At 45.7% G+C, this 15,315-nt stretch overlaps 2 protein-coding genes across 3 annotated transcripts in view; one reads left to right on the top strand and one right to left on the bottom strand.

Annotated features, from left to right (window-relative positions):
• Positions 1–380: 380 nt before the first annotated feature.
• Positions 381–2,909, top strand: Rtcb (RtcB RNA ligase). 2 transcript variants are annotated; one of them, XM_076899964.1, is made up of 8 exons: positions 381–606; positions 668–994; positions 1,084–1,210; positions 1,275–1,381; positions 1,460–1,619; positions 1,686–1,996; positions 2,074–2,238; positions 2,315–2,909. In XM_076899964.1, the coding sequence occupies exons 1-8, from the start codon at positions 511–513 to the stop codon at positions 2,540–2,542; spliced, it is 1,521 nt and encodes a 506-aa protein (XP_076756079.1). In that variant the 5' UTR covers positions 381–510; the 3' UTR covers positions 2,543–2,909. The 2 variants fall into 2 exon arrangements, with proteins under 2 accessions (XP_076756079.1, XP_076756078.1); XM_076899963.1 differs by having other exon boundaries at positions 382–606; positions 668–997; positions 1,087–1,210.
• Dpy (fibrillin-like protein dumpy) overlaps positions 2,908–15,315 on the bottom strand; it is a 106,713-nt gene continuing 94,305 nt past the window's right edge. The window contains 28 exon segments of the mRNA XM_076899974.1: positions 2,908–3,655; positions 3,737–3,923; positions 4,055–4,293; positions 4,379–4,649; positions 4,727–4,965; positions 5,049–5,237; positions 5,318–5,566; positions 5,654–5,854; positions 5,938–6,306; positions 6,412–7,359; positions 7,432–8,019; positions 8,135–8,317; positions 8,417–8,629; positions 9,342–9,533; positions 9,618–9,830; positions 9,950–10,318; positions 10,429–10,623; positions 10,697–10,894; positions 10,971–11,183; positions 11,281–11,640; positions 11,711–11,899; positions 11,991–12,260; positions 12,361–12,681; positions 12,834–13,160; positions 13,596–13,919; positions 14,138–14,437; positions 14,518–14,823; positions 14,914–15,237. Of these exon segments, the coding sequence (XP_076756089.1) occupies positions 3,417–3,655; positions 3,737–3,923; positions 4,055–4,293; positions 4,379–4,649; positions 4,727–4,965; positions 5,049–5,237; positions 5,318–5,566; positions 5,654–5,854; positions 5,938–6,306; positions 6,412–7,359; positions 7,432–8,019; positions 8,135–8,317; positions 8,417–8,629; positions 9,342–9,533; positions 9,618–9,830; positions 9,950–10,318; positions 10,429–10,623; positions 10,697–10,894; positions 10,971–11,183; positions 11,281–11,640; positions 11,711–11,899; positions 11,991–12,260; positions 12,361–12,681; positions 12,834–13,160; positions 13,596–13,919; positions 14,138–14,437; positions 14,518–14,823; positions 14,914–15,237 (8,216 nt within the window). The 3' untranslated portion in view covers positions 2,908–3,416.

The following is a 15,315-nucleotide window of genomic DNA, read 5'->3' as shown; positions in this document are numbered from 1 at the left end:
TAGCTTTATTATATATCTTTCTCTCTCTTACCTCTGTAATCCTGGTGATACTGTTGTGGCGTTATAGAATTTGGAGTCGCGACTGTGATACGTTGGTGCTCTTTGAAGTGTTATGTGATTTGCTGTGTTGTCTGGGCTGTCTCGTCGAAAATAAAGAGGTTTAGTAACAGAATCGTTCTCCAAAAGGTACTATGACAATCGTAGTTTCATATGTTTGCAACACTGATATCGTATAATTAGAATCTGAACGTATGGTGTAACTATTCTAGCCGGTAGCATCATTCTGTCAGTATTAAGCTTCATTGTTTATATTATTATTTCAGTAATAGATGTAAAAACGTAATTGTATCGAATTTCAGTTTTCATTCTTTGTTGCATTGATTAAAAGCAATTTGTGCAAGAAGAACTATATATTCAATTAGAATATAATCCAAGTACTACGTCTTCTCTGCAGTCGCAGTGTATGTTAACATATATTTAAAAGAATAAGGGGATTTATTAAAATCAAAAATGGTAGTCAGGCAGTATCAGGAAGAGTTAAAATATTTGGAGAAAATGAATGAAACATGTTGGAAAATAAAAAAGGGGTTTCAACCTAACATGAAGGTATGTTGCTCGTTATTGCATTATATCTTTTCACGTTCAGTTAACGGTTCTTTGCTTTTAGGTTGAAGGTGTCTTTTATGTAAATAATGCATTGGAACGTTTAATGTTCGAAGAGCTAAGAAACTCGTGTAGACCTGGAGCGATTGGAGGTTTTCTTCCAGGCATGAAACAAATAGCCAATGTGGCTGCTCTTCCTGGAATTGTATGGAGATCCGTTGGATTGCCTGATGTGCATTCTGGATATGGTTTTGCCATTGGTAACATGGCAGCATTCGATATGGATGATCCAAAATCCATAGTGTCGCCTGGTGGAGTAGGGTTTGATATAAACTGTGGTGTACGCCTGTTAAGAACTAACTTGTTCGAAGAGGACGTTTCTCCTGTAAAGGTAGTATCTTGCAATTCATTTTGTTGTCAAACCTTTTGGAATACAGTGATATTTTTTACAGCAATAAATATTTTTTTAACTATATTCAGGAGCAACTTGCTCAGAGCATGTTCGACCACATTCCTGTCGGTGTTGGTTCGAAAGGAATCATACCTATGAATGCACGAGATTTAGAAGAAGCCTTAGAAATGGGAATAGACTGGTCACTTAGAGAAGGTACGCACATATTAAATAGATTTCATTGTTTTCTATTGATAACAAGTTTACTTTCATGTTTCAGGATATATCTGGGCAGAGGATAAAGAACATTGCGAAGAATATGGTAGAATGCTTAATGCAGATTCTTCAAAGGTATCCATGAGAGCTAAAAAACGTGGTCTTCCGCAGGTAAAATCTCAGAAATTTATTTCTATTGCAAATATAAATGCTAAAAACTTCTAGCTCATTAAAACAGCTGTTTTGTAGTTAGGAACTTTAGGTGCAGGAAATCACTATGCTGAGATCCAAGTGGTGGACGAAATTTACGATAAGTGGGCTGCGAGTAAAATGGGTATCGAAGAGAAAGGTCAAATATGCGTGATGATTCATTCTGGTAGCAGAGGATTCGGACATCAAGTTGCAACAGGTAGTAGATACATGATAAACTTATTTCTCAGAAAATAGATTCTGTAAAACTTATCGTGCTTTATAGATGCATTAGTACAAATGGAGAAAGCCATGAAGCGTGACAATATCGAAACCAACGATAGGCAATTAGCTTGTGCTCACATCAAATCTCAGGAAGGACAAGATTACTTGAAGGCAATGGCAGCGGCCGCAAACTTCGCATGGGTTAACAGGAGTTCTATGACATTCCTCAGTCGACAGGCATTTGCGAAACAGTTCCGATTATCTCCGGATGATTTGGATATGCATGTTATATATGACGTCTCTCACAATATTGCAAAGATAGAGGAACATATGGTCGAAGGAAAGCAGAAAACTCTTTTAGTTCACAGAAAGGTAGATGAAAAGTAATGAAGAACAGATAATGATTGATTACGACGGTAATCACAATATAGCTAATATCTCTGTTTTAGGGATCCACAAGAGCGTTCCCGCCTCATCATCCCTTGATTCCCGTAGACTATCAATTAACGGGCCAACCAGTTTTAATCGGTGGTACAATGGGAACTTGCAGCTACGTTCTTACTGGAACGGAACAGGGTATGAAGGAAACGTTTGGGTCTACGTGTCACGGGGCAGTAAGTTCTCCAAGATTTTTTAATTATCAGAAGTATATATAAAATGACCTCCAAATTTACCATACGTTCTTTTCAGGGTCGAGCTTTGTCTAGAGCGAAGTCGCGTAGAAATCTCGATTACACGGATGTATTAGAAAAACTAGAGCGACAGGGGATATCTATCAGAGTTGCTTCGCCAAAATTAGTAATGGAGGAAGCGCCAGAATCCTATAAAAACGTGACAGACGTTGTAAATACGTGTCACGCTGCGGGCATTTCGCGGAAGTGTATAAAATTAAGGCCGATCGCGGTTATTAAAGGATAATTATTTAAATATAGCCAGGATTTATTTTTGAATCTTAATTACATTACGAATGAATTATTATTTTTTGCAGTTACGAAGATTATTTAAGCATCAGAATTGTATAATCTCGTGTATTTATGAAAGAACATATGATCAGATTTTGTATAAAAAGTATTAGGTATCGTTTATCTTTTGTAAATTTTGTAAATGTAGGAGGAACGGATAATTAATTTATAATATGCATGTACGCAACGATACTTGCAAACGACTCGATATATTTACGAGTTACGATTACCCATGATACGTGTACGAAATATTTTTCTTCCTTACAAGGAATAAATACCGATATATATATAATAAAATAATTGAGACTGATCGAGGCTGTCTTAAAAATATTACATTAGCGTTTTATTAGATAAAATGTACAGTTACCTACGCTCGAAGTAAGAAAGCTATATTAGACTAATTCGTTCGACTTTACACGGGAATTAAATTCGCTGTGTTACGCTTAACAAATCCTCCAGTGACTAAAGGGTAGGGGAGAAAGTAAAGGTACAAGGGAAGGTAAACAGCCGGAAGACGGAATTCTCTCGAGTGTAGATAATGGAAGCAAACCATCACCATAAATAGTAAACGTTTCGTTCTCTCGCGCTCTCTATTTATCTATATATATCGTGATCCAGTGTACTCGTATGTAACAATTGAACGTACGACACGTTCGTCGTGGAACCCTCGAGAGAGAGAGAGAGAGAGAAAAGTACGGAAGACTGAAGTCGCTGGAGGAGTCGCCGCATAGAAATACAAGACCGGCCAAGCAAAGAGACTGCGTGGTCTGTGCTGCATTCCATCGAGAATCATAAAATTACGTTAAAAAGTAATAATTATCCTAGAGCACTTATGATTGGTGATAGTCAGGAGACGGTTCAGCTACTGACTCGGTAGTGAACAACGGATTTGGGAACTCTGGTGGGTGTGGCAGTGGTCCAGCAGTCTTTGGCTGGCGACGATACGCCATTAGCCAGCACGATACAGCAATAGCTACAGCGACCAGTGCCAGGAGTGCTGTAATTACTAGTGCTATCACAAAGCCGACCATTGAGACGCAAATGTCTTCCACTCTTTGAGCTGAAGCGACTGAAACAGGGAAACAATTGCACGATGATCGAAACTATCATTGCAACGAGGAAGAAGAGAAATAGAAGAAGCTCTTCTTACTTTCAGCTGGATCTGCTGTGAGCCTCTCTTCTCTCCTCTCCAGAGCGATTAGTAGATTCGACTGGATCGTGATTTCTTCTCTTAACTGTCCTTCGTAGCCGTCCGTGACACTTAAGGACGTGTCATTTACCTCGGAACCCACGTCTCGACGGCGACGGCCGAACGCATTGTATCCTCGGCAATTCACCTGAAGCGCATCAGAATTATGCATCGATATTCTCCTCATGGAAGACTTACTTCAACGAAAGCACTAGGGCCAGCTTTATCAGACGTCGAAACTAATGTTTCTAGAGCCGCACAATAATAATATATACTCACGGGTTGACATCGTCCGAAGCACACACGGATATTGCACTGGAATCGAATATTGTCGCTGCTGGGGAATTTGAACGCGTTAAAGCTGGCCATCAGAGTCTGAGTCTCGGGATTCTGTTCCCATTCTCCAAATATCGTCGGATCTGTCGCGCAGCCGTTCTCATCTGTAACGATATACTCGTTCTCCATGTTATCTTCGTACGTTTTGGCCACGCAGTTGCGAGCGAATCCACCATAGATAGCTGGAAGAACGACAGTAACCCATTAATACATGGTAAATACGATTACAAAAACGATGACTCACGAGACCAAAAGTTTTGTACTCACTGGAGGGCTGAACTTCAACTTGCAACATCAGGTTGTCTCCAATTTCAGCGGAATTGATCTCGTTTCCGTTCTGCGCGACGATCTTCATCAGACAGACTGGCGGTGGACCGGTATTGGCGATGGTTCCGGCAGTAGTTAACATCGAGACATTGAAACCAAGTGTGACGTTCTGTTCTCCGGTTTGATATATACATTTTATGTGATAAGCTTGGGTCTTGTATGTCATCAGTTTCGGGTGCTTTTGTATGACCAACACGAAGCTGGCTTGTCCCTGAAAGTGGCGTACATTTTGCTTCAATATGGCGCTCGAAAATGACGAAATTCGTGTCACAAGAAAGAAAGACTTACGTTCACGTGTATTAGTCCGCAGTTTCCGAAAGCCACCTTGAATATCTCCGTCTTCTGCATAGTTTCTGCAGGTATAGAAACAACCCTTCTACACTGCTCGTCCTTGCTGTGGCCCTTGACGTAAAGGACACCGTCGAATTCCTGGTCGTGAAGATGTATTTCGACCTGAACTCCATCGGACAGACAACTAACAACCATCTCTGGCCTCGGGAAATCAGTACGCCACCTGTTCTTGTCGTCTATCAGAAAAGAAACCCATAAACCGATTTGCCACACGTTTAAACAGCGATAAAAGCCCTTCCATCGCGCGACAACAACTTACAACATTGGGTATAAGCATTTCCAACGTAACCATTAATGCATATGCAGATAGCTTGATGACGAGTAGCGTTGCAAAGTGCATAGAGGCCACACGATTGTGTCAAGCAAGGATCCTCGCAAGTCTGGCTGGTCTTGTCGCAATATCTGTTGTCAGCGCAGTCGTCGTCGTGTTTGCACTCGATTATGTCGACTGTAAAGTACACGTGCCATTAAATTCGGAAGCATTCACACCAGCGAAGAGAAACGAATAGAATAATCATCTTCACTTACGTAATTTACAATATCCGTTCGCATCCAGTCTGTATCCATGCTGAGTGGGACACACGCAGCGTCCGTACTCGTCGATGATCATACCGTTCTCCAAAGCGCACACACAGTAACCCTCGTTGTTGATGATCATTCCAGACTGTTTGCGACATGGCACGCATATTTCCGTCTCGTCTCTGGCCCATCCAGGTGGACAGACGCAGTTTCCGTATTCGTCGAGGACTTCACCCTTTTCTACTGGACAGACGTTCGCTGAAAACAAGAGGAAATACGTTCATAGAATCATCTCTTTTATAAATAAATATAAATCACCATATTCGATGGAATAGCAGTAATTACTTTTCTCACAACGGACGACAGCGTTTCCTCTATACCCAGGGATACACTCGCAGATCATAGTCCTCACTGGAGACGTGTCGAGTACCTTGCAGTCGGCGTTCACTCCGCACGGCTCGATCTTCACGCAAGGACTCAAGCACTCGCCGTTGAAACAAGCGGTCTGCGACGGACACTCGTTGTCTGCCTTGCATTTCTCTACCACTGAAGAAAAATTGTGACAATTTAAAGTAATGCGTACAAGCACGAGCGCCACGTCAAGTATAAGAAAAATGAATCGTTCGTACGTTTAGTGCATCCCTCTTTGGTGTCCCCAACGTAACCAGGAGGACAAGCGCACTCCACTACGTGATTGTAGACGTTGCAATCCATATTCCCGGTGCAAGGATTCTCCGTACATGGGTTCTCACAGCGGTTGTTCACGCAAGCCTTGTTCGTGGGGCAGTCAGAGTTACTCTTGCAACCCAGGAGGACGCAGGAGACTCTAGGATTACCACCGTACCCTGGCGGGCACTCGCAGATGGCTTTGTGATTGATACCATGACACTCAGCATCCTTTCCGCAGGTGGACAACGACGGCGAACAAACTGGGACGCAGTTGTGCTGTACACAAGCGTGCGATCCGCTGCAGTCACCATCTGTGCGGCATCCGGCAACTGAAAATTCAAAATAAAAACTCAGCGATCATTTAAAAGGAATACGAAAAGAAGACAGGAGATTATGAAAAAGAAACTTCCAGCAAGAATAATTTTCTCACTCACCTTTAGTACACAGTACGTCAGGATTCCCATCGTATCCAAGAACGCAGGAGCAGATCGGTTTATGGTTCGCGACGCTGCAATCCGCGTTTGGACCGCACGCGCAAGGATTCTTGCAGATGGCATTCACGCAGGACCTATCCGACGGACAATCGCTATCCCTGGTGCACTCGATCTCCAAAATGGGTTTCGTGGGCCGACAAGTTCCGCTGCCGCTGCTCACGTAGCCGCTAGGACACACGCAGACCATCGAACGAACCGGGGAGGTCGGAAGAACCCTGCACTCCGACGGTTCGCTGCAAGGATGCACCACCGTGCAAGGATTCTGGCACTTGTTGTCGAAGCAGGCCAACAAATTCGGACAGTCGCTGTCTTCCTTGCACTCTGGCCTCTCCTCTGGTTTGCAATTGATGTAAGGATTGCCCGTGTGCCGCGCTGGACAGCGACAGATGGCCAGATGGTTGAAGACTCTGCACTCGGCTAGAGGCGAGCAAGGATTGCTGTGAACGCACGGATTGATGCACTGCATGTTGATGCAAGAGTGATCCCCTGGACAGTCTCCGTTGCTGTAGCAGCCGATCACTTTGCAACGGTCCAAAGCGTTTCCGTGGTAGCCCTTTCGACATCTGCAATCAACCTCATGGTTCTTGGGATGGCATTCAGCGTTTACGCCACAGCTGTCGGATACCAGGCAAGGATTCACGCAGTTGTTGTTCACGCAACTCTTGTCCAGGGAGCATTCGCTGTCTCGCGTGCACTCTACGGAGTAGCAGGCGATGTCTGGATTGCCTTGGTAGCCAGCTTCGCAGGAGCAGATCGGTTTGTGGTTTCGTACGTAGCAAGCGGTGTTGGTGCCGCAGTTGCACGGGTTCCTGCATTGTCTGTTGATGCAGGCCTCTGTGTCGCTGCACTCGTCGTTTGTCGCGCAGGTGCCGATCGCTGCTATTTGGACTGAAAGAGAAGACGGTTTCACACAACCGAACGTGTCATTCTATCTAAATCTAAATTTCCAAGATTACTTACTAGGTCTACAGACGTCGTCGACGTCAGTGGTCCATCCTTCTGGGCAAGTACACGTCATGGTCCTCACCGGAACGGTGTTCAAAACGTTGCACCGCGCGTTCTCCAAGCATGGTCTGATAACGGGACAAGGATCGATGCATTTGTTCTTGATGCACACCAATTTATCAGCACAGTCGACGTCGATTCTGCACTCTGGTGTGTCTAATTCAGTCCCCAAAACTTGCGTGCAATAGGAATATGGATTTCCAGCAGGAATGTTCTCCGGGCAACGACAGTTGGCCACGTGATCTTGGACGTAGCAAATGGCGTTCTGGGCGCACGGTGGATCCTCCACGCAAGGATTCACGCACCGTCCGCTGTTGCAGGCTAGATTTCGCGGACAATCGTGGTCAGCGCTGCACTCCACTCTCTCGCAGTGCACTTCCGGATTGCCCAGGTAACCTGGACCGCAACGACAACTGGCACGATGATTCTGCCCGTAGCACTCCGCGTTTATCGCGCATTTATTCTCGAGGATGCAAGGATTCACGCATTGTCCGTTGTAGCAGGTGGCTGCCTCGTTGCACTCGCTGTCCGATTCGCAGTCCACTGAAATAGGTGGTTTTTTTTTTTGCAAAATTAATTCGAATAGAATCGTCGAAGATGACGCTAGTCCCTTTGCTTTTGAGTGAAATTGAGAAAAATGGGAGAAAGAGCGACTTACCTTTGATGCAACCAAGTTGAGGATTGCCAGAGTACCCAGCTGGACAGACGCAAGATGGATAGTGGTCCACGACGTTGCACTTAGCATTCGGACCGCAATTGCACGGATTGATGCATACATTGTTCACACATGCAGCGTTACCCGCGCAATCGCTGTTGGACGTACATCCAGCCACGATTTCCGCTAGAAAAAGAAACATTGCAATGTAAACTATTTGTAAAAGATAAAGCGCATCGTAATGTCGATATTTAAAGGCATCACTTTTTTGCATCGAACACTTACGTGGTATACAATTAACTCTTGGATCACCGACGTAATTGACAGGACACCTGCAGAACGGATTATGATCGTTCACATAGCACAGTGCATTTCTGCCGCATGGATCATCGACCACGCAAGGATTCACGCATAGAGAATTAATGCACTGCTTGTCGTTAGAGCACTCGTTACTAGCGTAGCATTCTGGTCGAATTGGTGGTAGCGGTGTCAGAGGAGCTGGAATATCAAAATTTATACAATTATTTCATATCGTATAAAACACTATTAAAATACCGTTTCTTCTCTGTCCTATAATTCAGCAGCAAATGATCGCGCGGTATTAAAACCAAGGCTATCGTAAGCATAAAATCTTCCCCTTTAAAATGGTTTTTGTTTCATTCAAATCCGACCATCCGTTCCCAAGATATCGCCGTTCAAAGCGAACCTTAATTTTTGGTCCTTTAACTATGTCTGTCCCGCTCGCACGCTCGGAACTCTCGCTCTGTCTCTCGTGCCGCGACCTACCTCAACCGTGCCACGTGCGCGCAGGTCAATGGCCCCGTCGTTTTACTACTTTTACTACGTGCGTACGCATTTCCAAGAACTAAACTGGGTCACGGAATTTCCTGGAATCGACCCGCCCATTCATAACTTTACGCGTCCCGCGCCTGACGAGCTTCAAAGCGTTATATCTCGGGAACTAATCGTCGTGTCGAAATGAAACGAAGCGCGTTTTAAAGTAGACACTTGCCGCTATCTTCTGAACTGGTTTTGTCAGAATCATTTGCAGTATTTCTGTATGTATTTTTAAGCTAAACTTTAATTTGTACCATTCTTTTAGTCGTATCGTTTGCATATTCGATGGGAGAGAAAATTTGTTCAGATTATACTTGTTTAGCTGCGAAATAGTAAGTAGAAAATATCTTATGCTGAAATATTGGAAGCTTACTTCTGATACATTCGATGTAGGCGTTGCCAGTAAAGTCTGGTGCACACTGACAGATTCCTGTGTGAGACTTCGCCTTGCATTGAGCATTCAGTCCGCACTGGGTGGTGAGACAAGCCTCGATGCAAGTTCCATCCACGCATTTGTCGGAATCCCTGCAATCTTGGTCCTGGCGACACTGCACCTCTTCGAATACTGTAGCAAAAAATTTAATACATTTACAGTGCCTTTAAAAAATAGAATTCCACATTGGTAGAGATTTTTAGAAAGAATATTTACCAATCTTCTTGCACAATCCGTTTACATCCGTAATGGTGTTCGGCGGACAGATGCAAATCATAGTTCGCAGAGGCACTGTGTTCAATACTTTGCACTCTTGATCTCCGGAGCACATATTCGAGGAGAGACAAGGATCTTGACATCTCGCGTTGATGCAAGCGAAATAAGGTGGACATTCGCTGTCTGCTTTACATTCTGCCTCGATAGCTACCCCTTGGGAAACAGAAAAACATGAATAATTATTTTTATAATAATCCCAACACTTAACAAAATATACATAGGGAAAGTGTGAAAAGAAAAAGTATGAAAAACAAATGAATTGTCGCCCTTACCAGTGCACTCGATGTAAGGATTTCCAGTGGTTCCCGAAGGACAAGAGCATTTCGGCTGATGGTCTCTGGCGATGCAGTGGGCAGTCTCCGCGCAAGTGTCCTCCTCGCAAACAGGTCGACAGACTCTGTTCAACCTGTCGCAAGCTTCGTGATCGGCGCAGTCTTCGTTGTAATGGCATACCGTGGAGATACACGCGATTCGTGGATCACCTTGAGTGCCTCGTGGACAGATGCATTGCGCTCTGTGCGAGGCTGCGATGCACTCTGCGCCACGACCACAGGCAATGTCTCCAACCAGACAGGGAGTGATGCAGTTGTTGTTGTGACAGGTCTTGTCGTAAGGACAGTCGTTGTCTGTTTTACACTCGGCTAAACAGAATCAATATTTCGACTTTTTAAACAGTTCCTTCTACAGAACGTACACATCTTCTGAGATGTTCAAAAATAAATTGAGAAATCGATTATTATTGAAGACTTACGTTTGAAACATTGCATTTGAGGATCACCAGCGAAGTTCTGCAGACAGTGACACGTCGGATGATGATTGACAGTGATACACTCAGCGTTCAAACCGCACTGGGTGCTCACACACGGATTCTGACACAGTTGATTGATGCAAGCCTGATTGGTAGCGCAGTCGACGTTCGACGTGCACTCTGGGAAACTGTCAGTGTCTACAACAAACGTACCACGTTCAGCACTTTTATTACTCATCCTGCAAATGAAAAAAGTTCCCACAAAAGATACCTCTGTAACAATTGACGAATGGATCTCCAGCTGTTCCGCGAGAGCAGTGACACTGACGATAATGATTCTGAACAGAGCACTCTGCGTTCGACACGCAAGGATTGATGGTGCACGGATTGATGCACCGTTCGTTCAAGCAAGCCATGTTCGGAGAGCACTGAGAGTCGGATTTACAGACAGCCTCGATCTGTTTGTCCACTGGAAACAATCAAATTCGTACTTCGTAATCGCGATTCTCTTTGATTAAAAATTGTCTCACTTAATTGACACTTACCTGGGATACAAGCAACGGTTGCATCCCCAGCGAAGTTTGGCAAGCACTCGCAGACCATGGTTCTCATTGGCAGCGTGTCGACAACAGAGCACTTCGCCCCAGTGATGCAAGGTTTCGTTTCTACGCACGGATCCTTGCAAACGCCATTGAAACAGCCCAGTTTGCTCGCACAGTCTCCGTCTACTTGACACTGCGATTGTGGCTCGTACGGTTCTGGAAAATCCGAGAAATCGGTTTTCATTCGTCTCTGAGATTGGTCTCTCGAGTTGGTTTAAAGAAACGAAAGGTAGAAGAAGAAAAACGTAATTACCTATCGCGCAGGAGGTGTAGGGATCGCCCACGTAACCAGGAGGACACCGACAAACTGCACGATGGTTAATCGCGAGACACTGAGCGGAAAGTGGACAGTCGTTTGGACAAGGATTCACGCACTTCGAGTCGCGACACATTAAAGAAGTTGGACAGTCGTTATCAGTGGTGCATTCCGTTCTCTCGCAGGCTTGATACGGATTTCCTGAATAGCCATCTGGACAGTAACACCTCGGTCTGTGATAACCGTCGGACCTGCAGAACGCGTTCACGCCGCACTGTGTCACAGAACACGCGTCCACGCATTCGTTGTTCACGCAGGATTGAGTCAATGGACAGTCACTGTCGCCTCGACAACCAACTGCAAGAAATCATCCGATTATCTAGTGCTGGTATTTTTGCGAAAAAGAAATAAATCGCGGAGAACGTACTCGCACGACAGTATTGTTGAGGGTGGCCAGTGAAACCTTCGTTGCAGACGCACACAGCGCGATGCATTTGCACGTGGCAGCGGCTGTTGAAACCGCAGGAGTCGAGCGTGCAAGGATCGACGCATTTTCGGTTGTAACAGGACTTGTCGTTCGGGCATTCGGAGTTCTGAGTGCATTCTGGAACTGGTACTATGGGAGTGCAAAGAGTTAGTATTATAATTTCAAGAATCAATAAGAAATATTATTTCTGAGAAACGAGCGTCTTGGAGTTGAAAATTACCTTCGACTGCTGACACGGTGCACTGTATTCGAGCGTTCCCGGTGAATCCAGCTGGACACGAGCAGACAGGCTTATGGTTCACCGTCTGACAGAGTGAATTGACACCACAAGCACCGATGCAAGGATCTCTGCACTTTTGACCGAAGCAGGCTTTATCTCGAGGACAATCGGAGTTGATAACGCACTCTGGGTAGATGCACACTGCGATGCCGTTTTTGATTCTGCATTCGCCATTGTAGCTGCACGGAGACGGGTTACAGGGGTCGGTTTCTGAAGAGAAAGCAATAAATAAATACACATTTAATTCTTCCACTACAAAACTTCGCAAGAAATTAAGTTCAACTATATATATAGAGCATCTTGTAATTACCAATTTTCGTATAACATTCTTCGAACGGATTGCCAATTAGTGGAGATGGACAAGTGCAGAGAGGACTGTGATTGATCACTTGACAAGTAGCCTTGATACCGCACACGTTTTGCGTGCAAGGGTTAATGCACTTGTTGTTGATGCAGGCCTTGTCTCCAGGACAGTCTGAACTGATGACGCATTCGGGATGACAGCCTGTGACGCTCGAAGGGATTCCTTGGAGATCTGGGAGACACTTGCAGACGGCTGTGTCGCCGACTTTCTCGCAGATGGTGTTGGGTCCGCATGGAGACGGTGAACAGGGGTCCCTTTCTTTGGGTACTAATACAAACAAGAAAAGCATAAATTATTATCCAAAGAATTAAATAAACATTAAACTTCAAGACGCGAGTGCAAAACGATTTTGAGTGATGCCAGAAAATGAGGAAACTTTCGCAATCTAACGCTTTGTGAATAGAAACCGTGTGAAATACCTTCAGGAGCAGCATGACAAATTCTGAACGCGTCGCCAACGGTTGGCAGAGGGCAAGAGCAGATAGGAATGTGATTGGACACGGTGCAGATCGCGCCAATTCCACAAGTGCCAGGACAAGGATCCTGACACTTGGTTTTGATGCAGGCTTGCGACTTGGGACAGTCGCTGTTCACCAAACACTCCGGCTGGCAACCTTCGTACGGATTTCCTCTGAAATCCGGCAGACACTCGCAATACGCGTTGTTATATCTCTCTCGACAGTAGGCGTTGACTCCGCAGGGCGAAGGGCTGCAAGGTCTTGGCGGCGTTGGTGGTTCTTCGGGAGCTACAATAAAATTCAAGTCCAACAAGTTAACACCTCTCACTCGCAACATCGAAAACTATAACAGTGATTAGTTTACAAAAAGGAACGGCATGGCCATGAAAAGAGTTAATTTACAAGAACAAAGAAAATGCGATATTGCACAAGAACGCGAGCAGATACGCGAACGAATCGACGGAGACGGTGAAAGGTACAAGAGAGAACGTGTATGAACATCAACATCGAGACATTGAGATAGAACTGTGATAGATAGAAGAACTATGATCATCATGCGACTCTTTCTATATCATACAATCTCTATATACATTATATACAAACGCTTAAAGAAACTCTGAAAATGACACATCTCAAAAAAGGAAAAATGAACGAACGACAGATCTGAAACAGAAATTCGTCTGACTGTTGGCTCGAGTTATTCGCGCGGGATTTATTCCTTACTCTTGGCGACGGAACAGAGGGTGAACGGGTCCCCGGTGTATCCCTCGGGACACACGCAACGGATGTAGTGCTGGGTAACTTGGCAGAGCGCGTTGGGGCCGCACAGTCCTGCGCACGGGTCGACGCACTTCTGCTTAACGCAGGCCTGATTGCCAGGACATTCGCTGTTCGCGAGGCATTCTGGTCTACAGTTGGGAGGAGAGCCTGTGAACTCGGGTAGACAGCCGCAGGAGGCTTTATTATCTGGCGACACAGTGCATTGGGAGTTCGGTCCACACGGCGAGGGTTTGCAGGGGTCCTCGCTGGGCTGTTCGTGCGGTATTTCTGCTTGTTGACAAAGGTTTTTCGTTGGTTAACACTGGCTGGATATGCAAACACGTGAATCGGTGCTGTTCGAGGTAAATTCTGGGGCATGGCTGTTCTTCGAAGGGTGTTTCGTGGAAGGGTTGGGGCAGATGGTTGCGGTACATGCGAGGGAAAAGATGGTGACGAAGAACATTACAGACAGCACCGATGATAATCGACATTTCTGGGCTACTTACGGATAGGGAAACAGCTGACGAACGGGTCACCGGAATATTGAACGGGGCAACTGCAAATAGGGTTGTGATTGCGCACGGTGCACAACGCTCCCTGACCACAAGCGTTCTCGCAGGGGTTCTGGCAGCGTTCGTTCACGCAGGCCCTGCTCTGCTCGCAGTCAGAGTTCACCAGACACTCGGGTCTACAGCTGGGCGGAGTTCCGAAGTATCCAGGGAGACAGGAACAGGAGGCTTGCTCGCCGAACTCGCGGCAAATACTGTTGGGTCCGCAGGGCGAGGGTTCGCAGGGTTTCACGCGTTCTATTGCACATTAATTAATATCGTGATCGCTTTGAACTTTCAACTCTTCTTCAAAATTATCCAAGAACAATAGAACTCACTTCGAACAGGTTTACAGAGGGTGAACGGATCACCTTCGTGGTTCTGCGCGCAGCTACAAGTGGGGATATGATTGACCACGACGCACTCAGCATTCTGGCCACAGATTCCAGTGCATGGGTCCACGCATTTGTTGTTGGAGCAAGCTCTGTCGTAGGTGCAGTCTGAGTTCTGAACGCACTCTGGTCGACAACCCTGATAGGGATCGCCGCGGTACTCGTTTACGCAGCTGCACACTCCGTTTTGGCACAGAGCGTTGGGTCCGCAAGGTGACGGGTTGCACGGGTCTGAGGGTGGTGGGATGACAGCTGTATTTTAATATCGACAAAAAGGAACCGATTAAACACCGTCACTCTGTGGGGATCCAATCACTTCAATTGAATCGTAGACGATCTTACGTGGCGGTGGCATAACGCGACAGCTGGTGAAGGGATCTCCTGTGTAATCCCTTGGACAAGTGCAAACAGGTGTATGATTAATGACATTGCAGAACGCGTTCGTTCCGCAGGATCCAGGACACGGGTCCCTACACTTCTCCCTGATGCAAGCCTTATCGCTGGTGCAATCCGTGTTGATGGAACACTCTGGGCGACAATTCGGGGCCGAGCCAACGTAATTTGGCAAACAGGAACAGGATGGAACGCCTCCTATGTCTTGGCATTGCGAGAACGGGCCGCAGGGCGATGGTACGCATGGGTTCTCAGGTACAGGTGGCAGAGGTGCTAGAAACGGCGTCAAGTCAGGAATCGATCCAAGAAACGTGATACCAAACGAGTATCTCTCTTCGTTTGGGTCGTACA

This window comes from Xylocopa sonorina, chromosome 8, assembly GCF_050948175.1.
Source record: "Xylocopa sonorina isolate GNS202 chromosome 8, iyXylSono1_principal, whole genome shotgun sequence".
NCBI lineage: Eukaryota > Metazoa > Arthropoda > Insecta > Hymenoptera > Apidae > Xylocopa > Xylocopa sonorina.
This window is presented reverse-complemented; position numbering and strand designations above follow the sequence as displayed.

Bases quoted from the DNA above. Each gene is read 5' to 3' on its own strand.
- Rtcb (XM_076899964.1), top strand. From the start codon at position 511: ATGGTAGTCAGGCAGTATCAGGAAGAGTTAAAATATTTGGAGAAAATG. The intron at 1,382-1,459 runs GTAAAATCTCAG...GCTGTTTTGTAG, and splicing joins AAAAACGTGGTCTTCCGCAG to TTAGGAACTTTAGGTGCAGG. The intron at 2,239-2,314 runs GTAAGTTCTCCA...CGTTCTTTTCAG, and splicing joins GGTCTACGTGTCACGGGGCA to GGTCGAGCTTTGTCTAGAGC.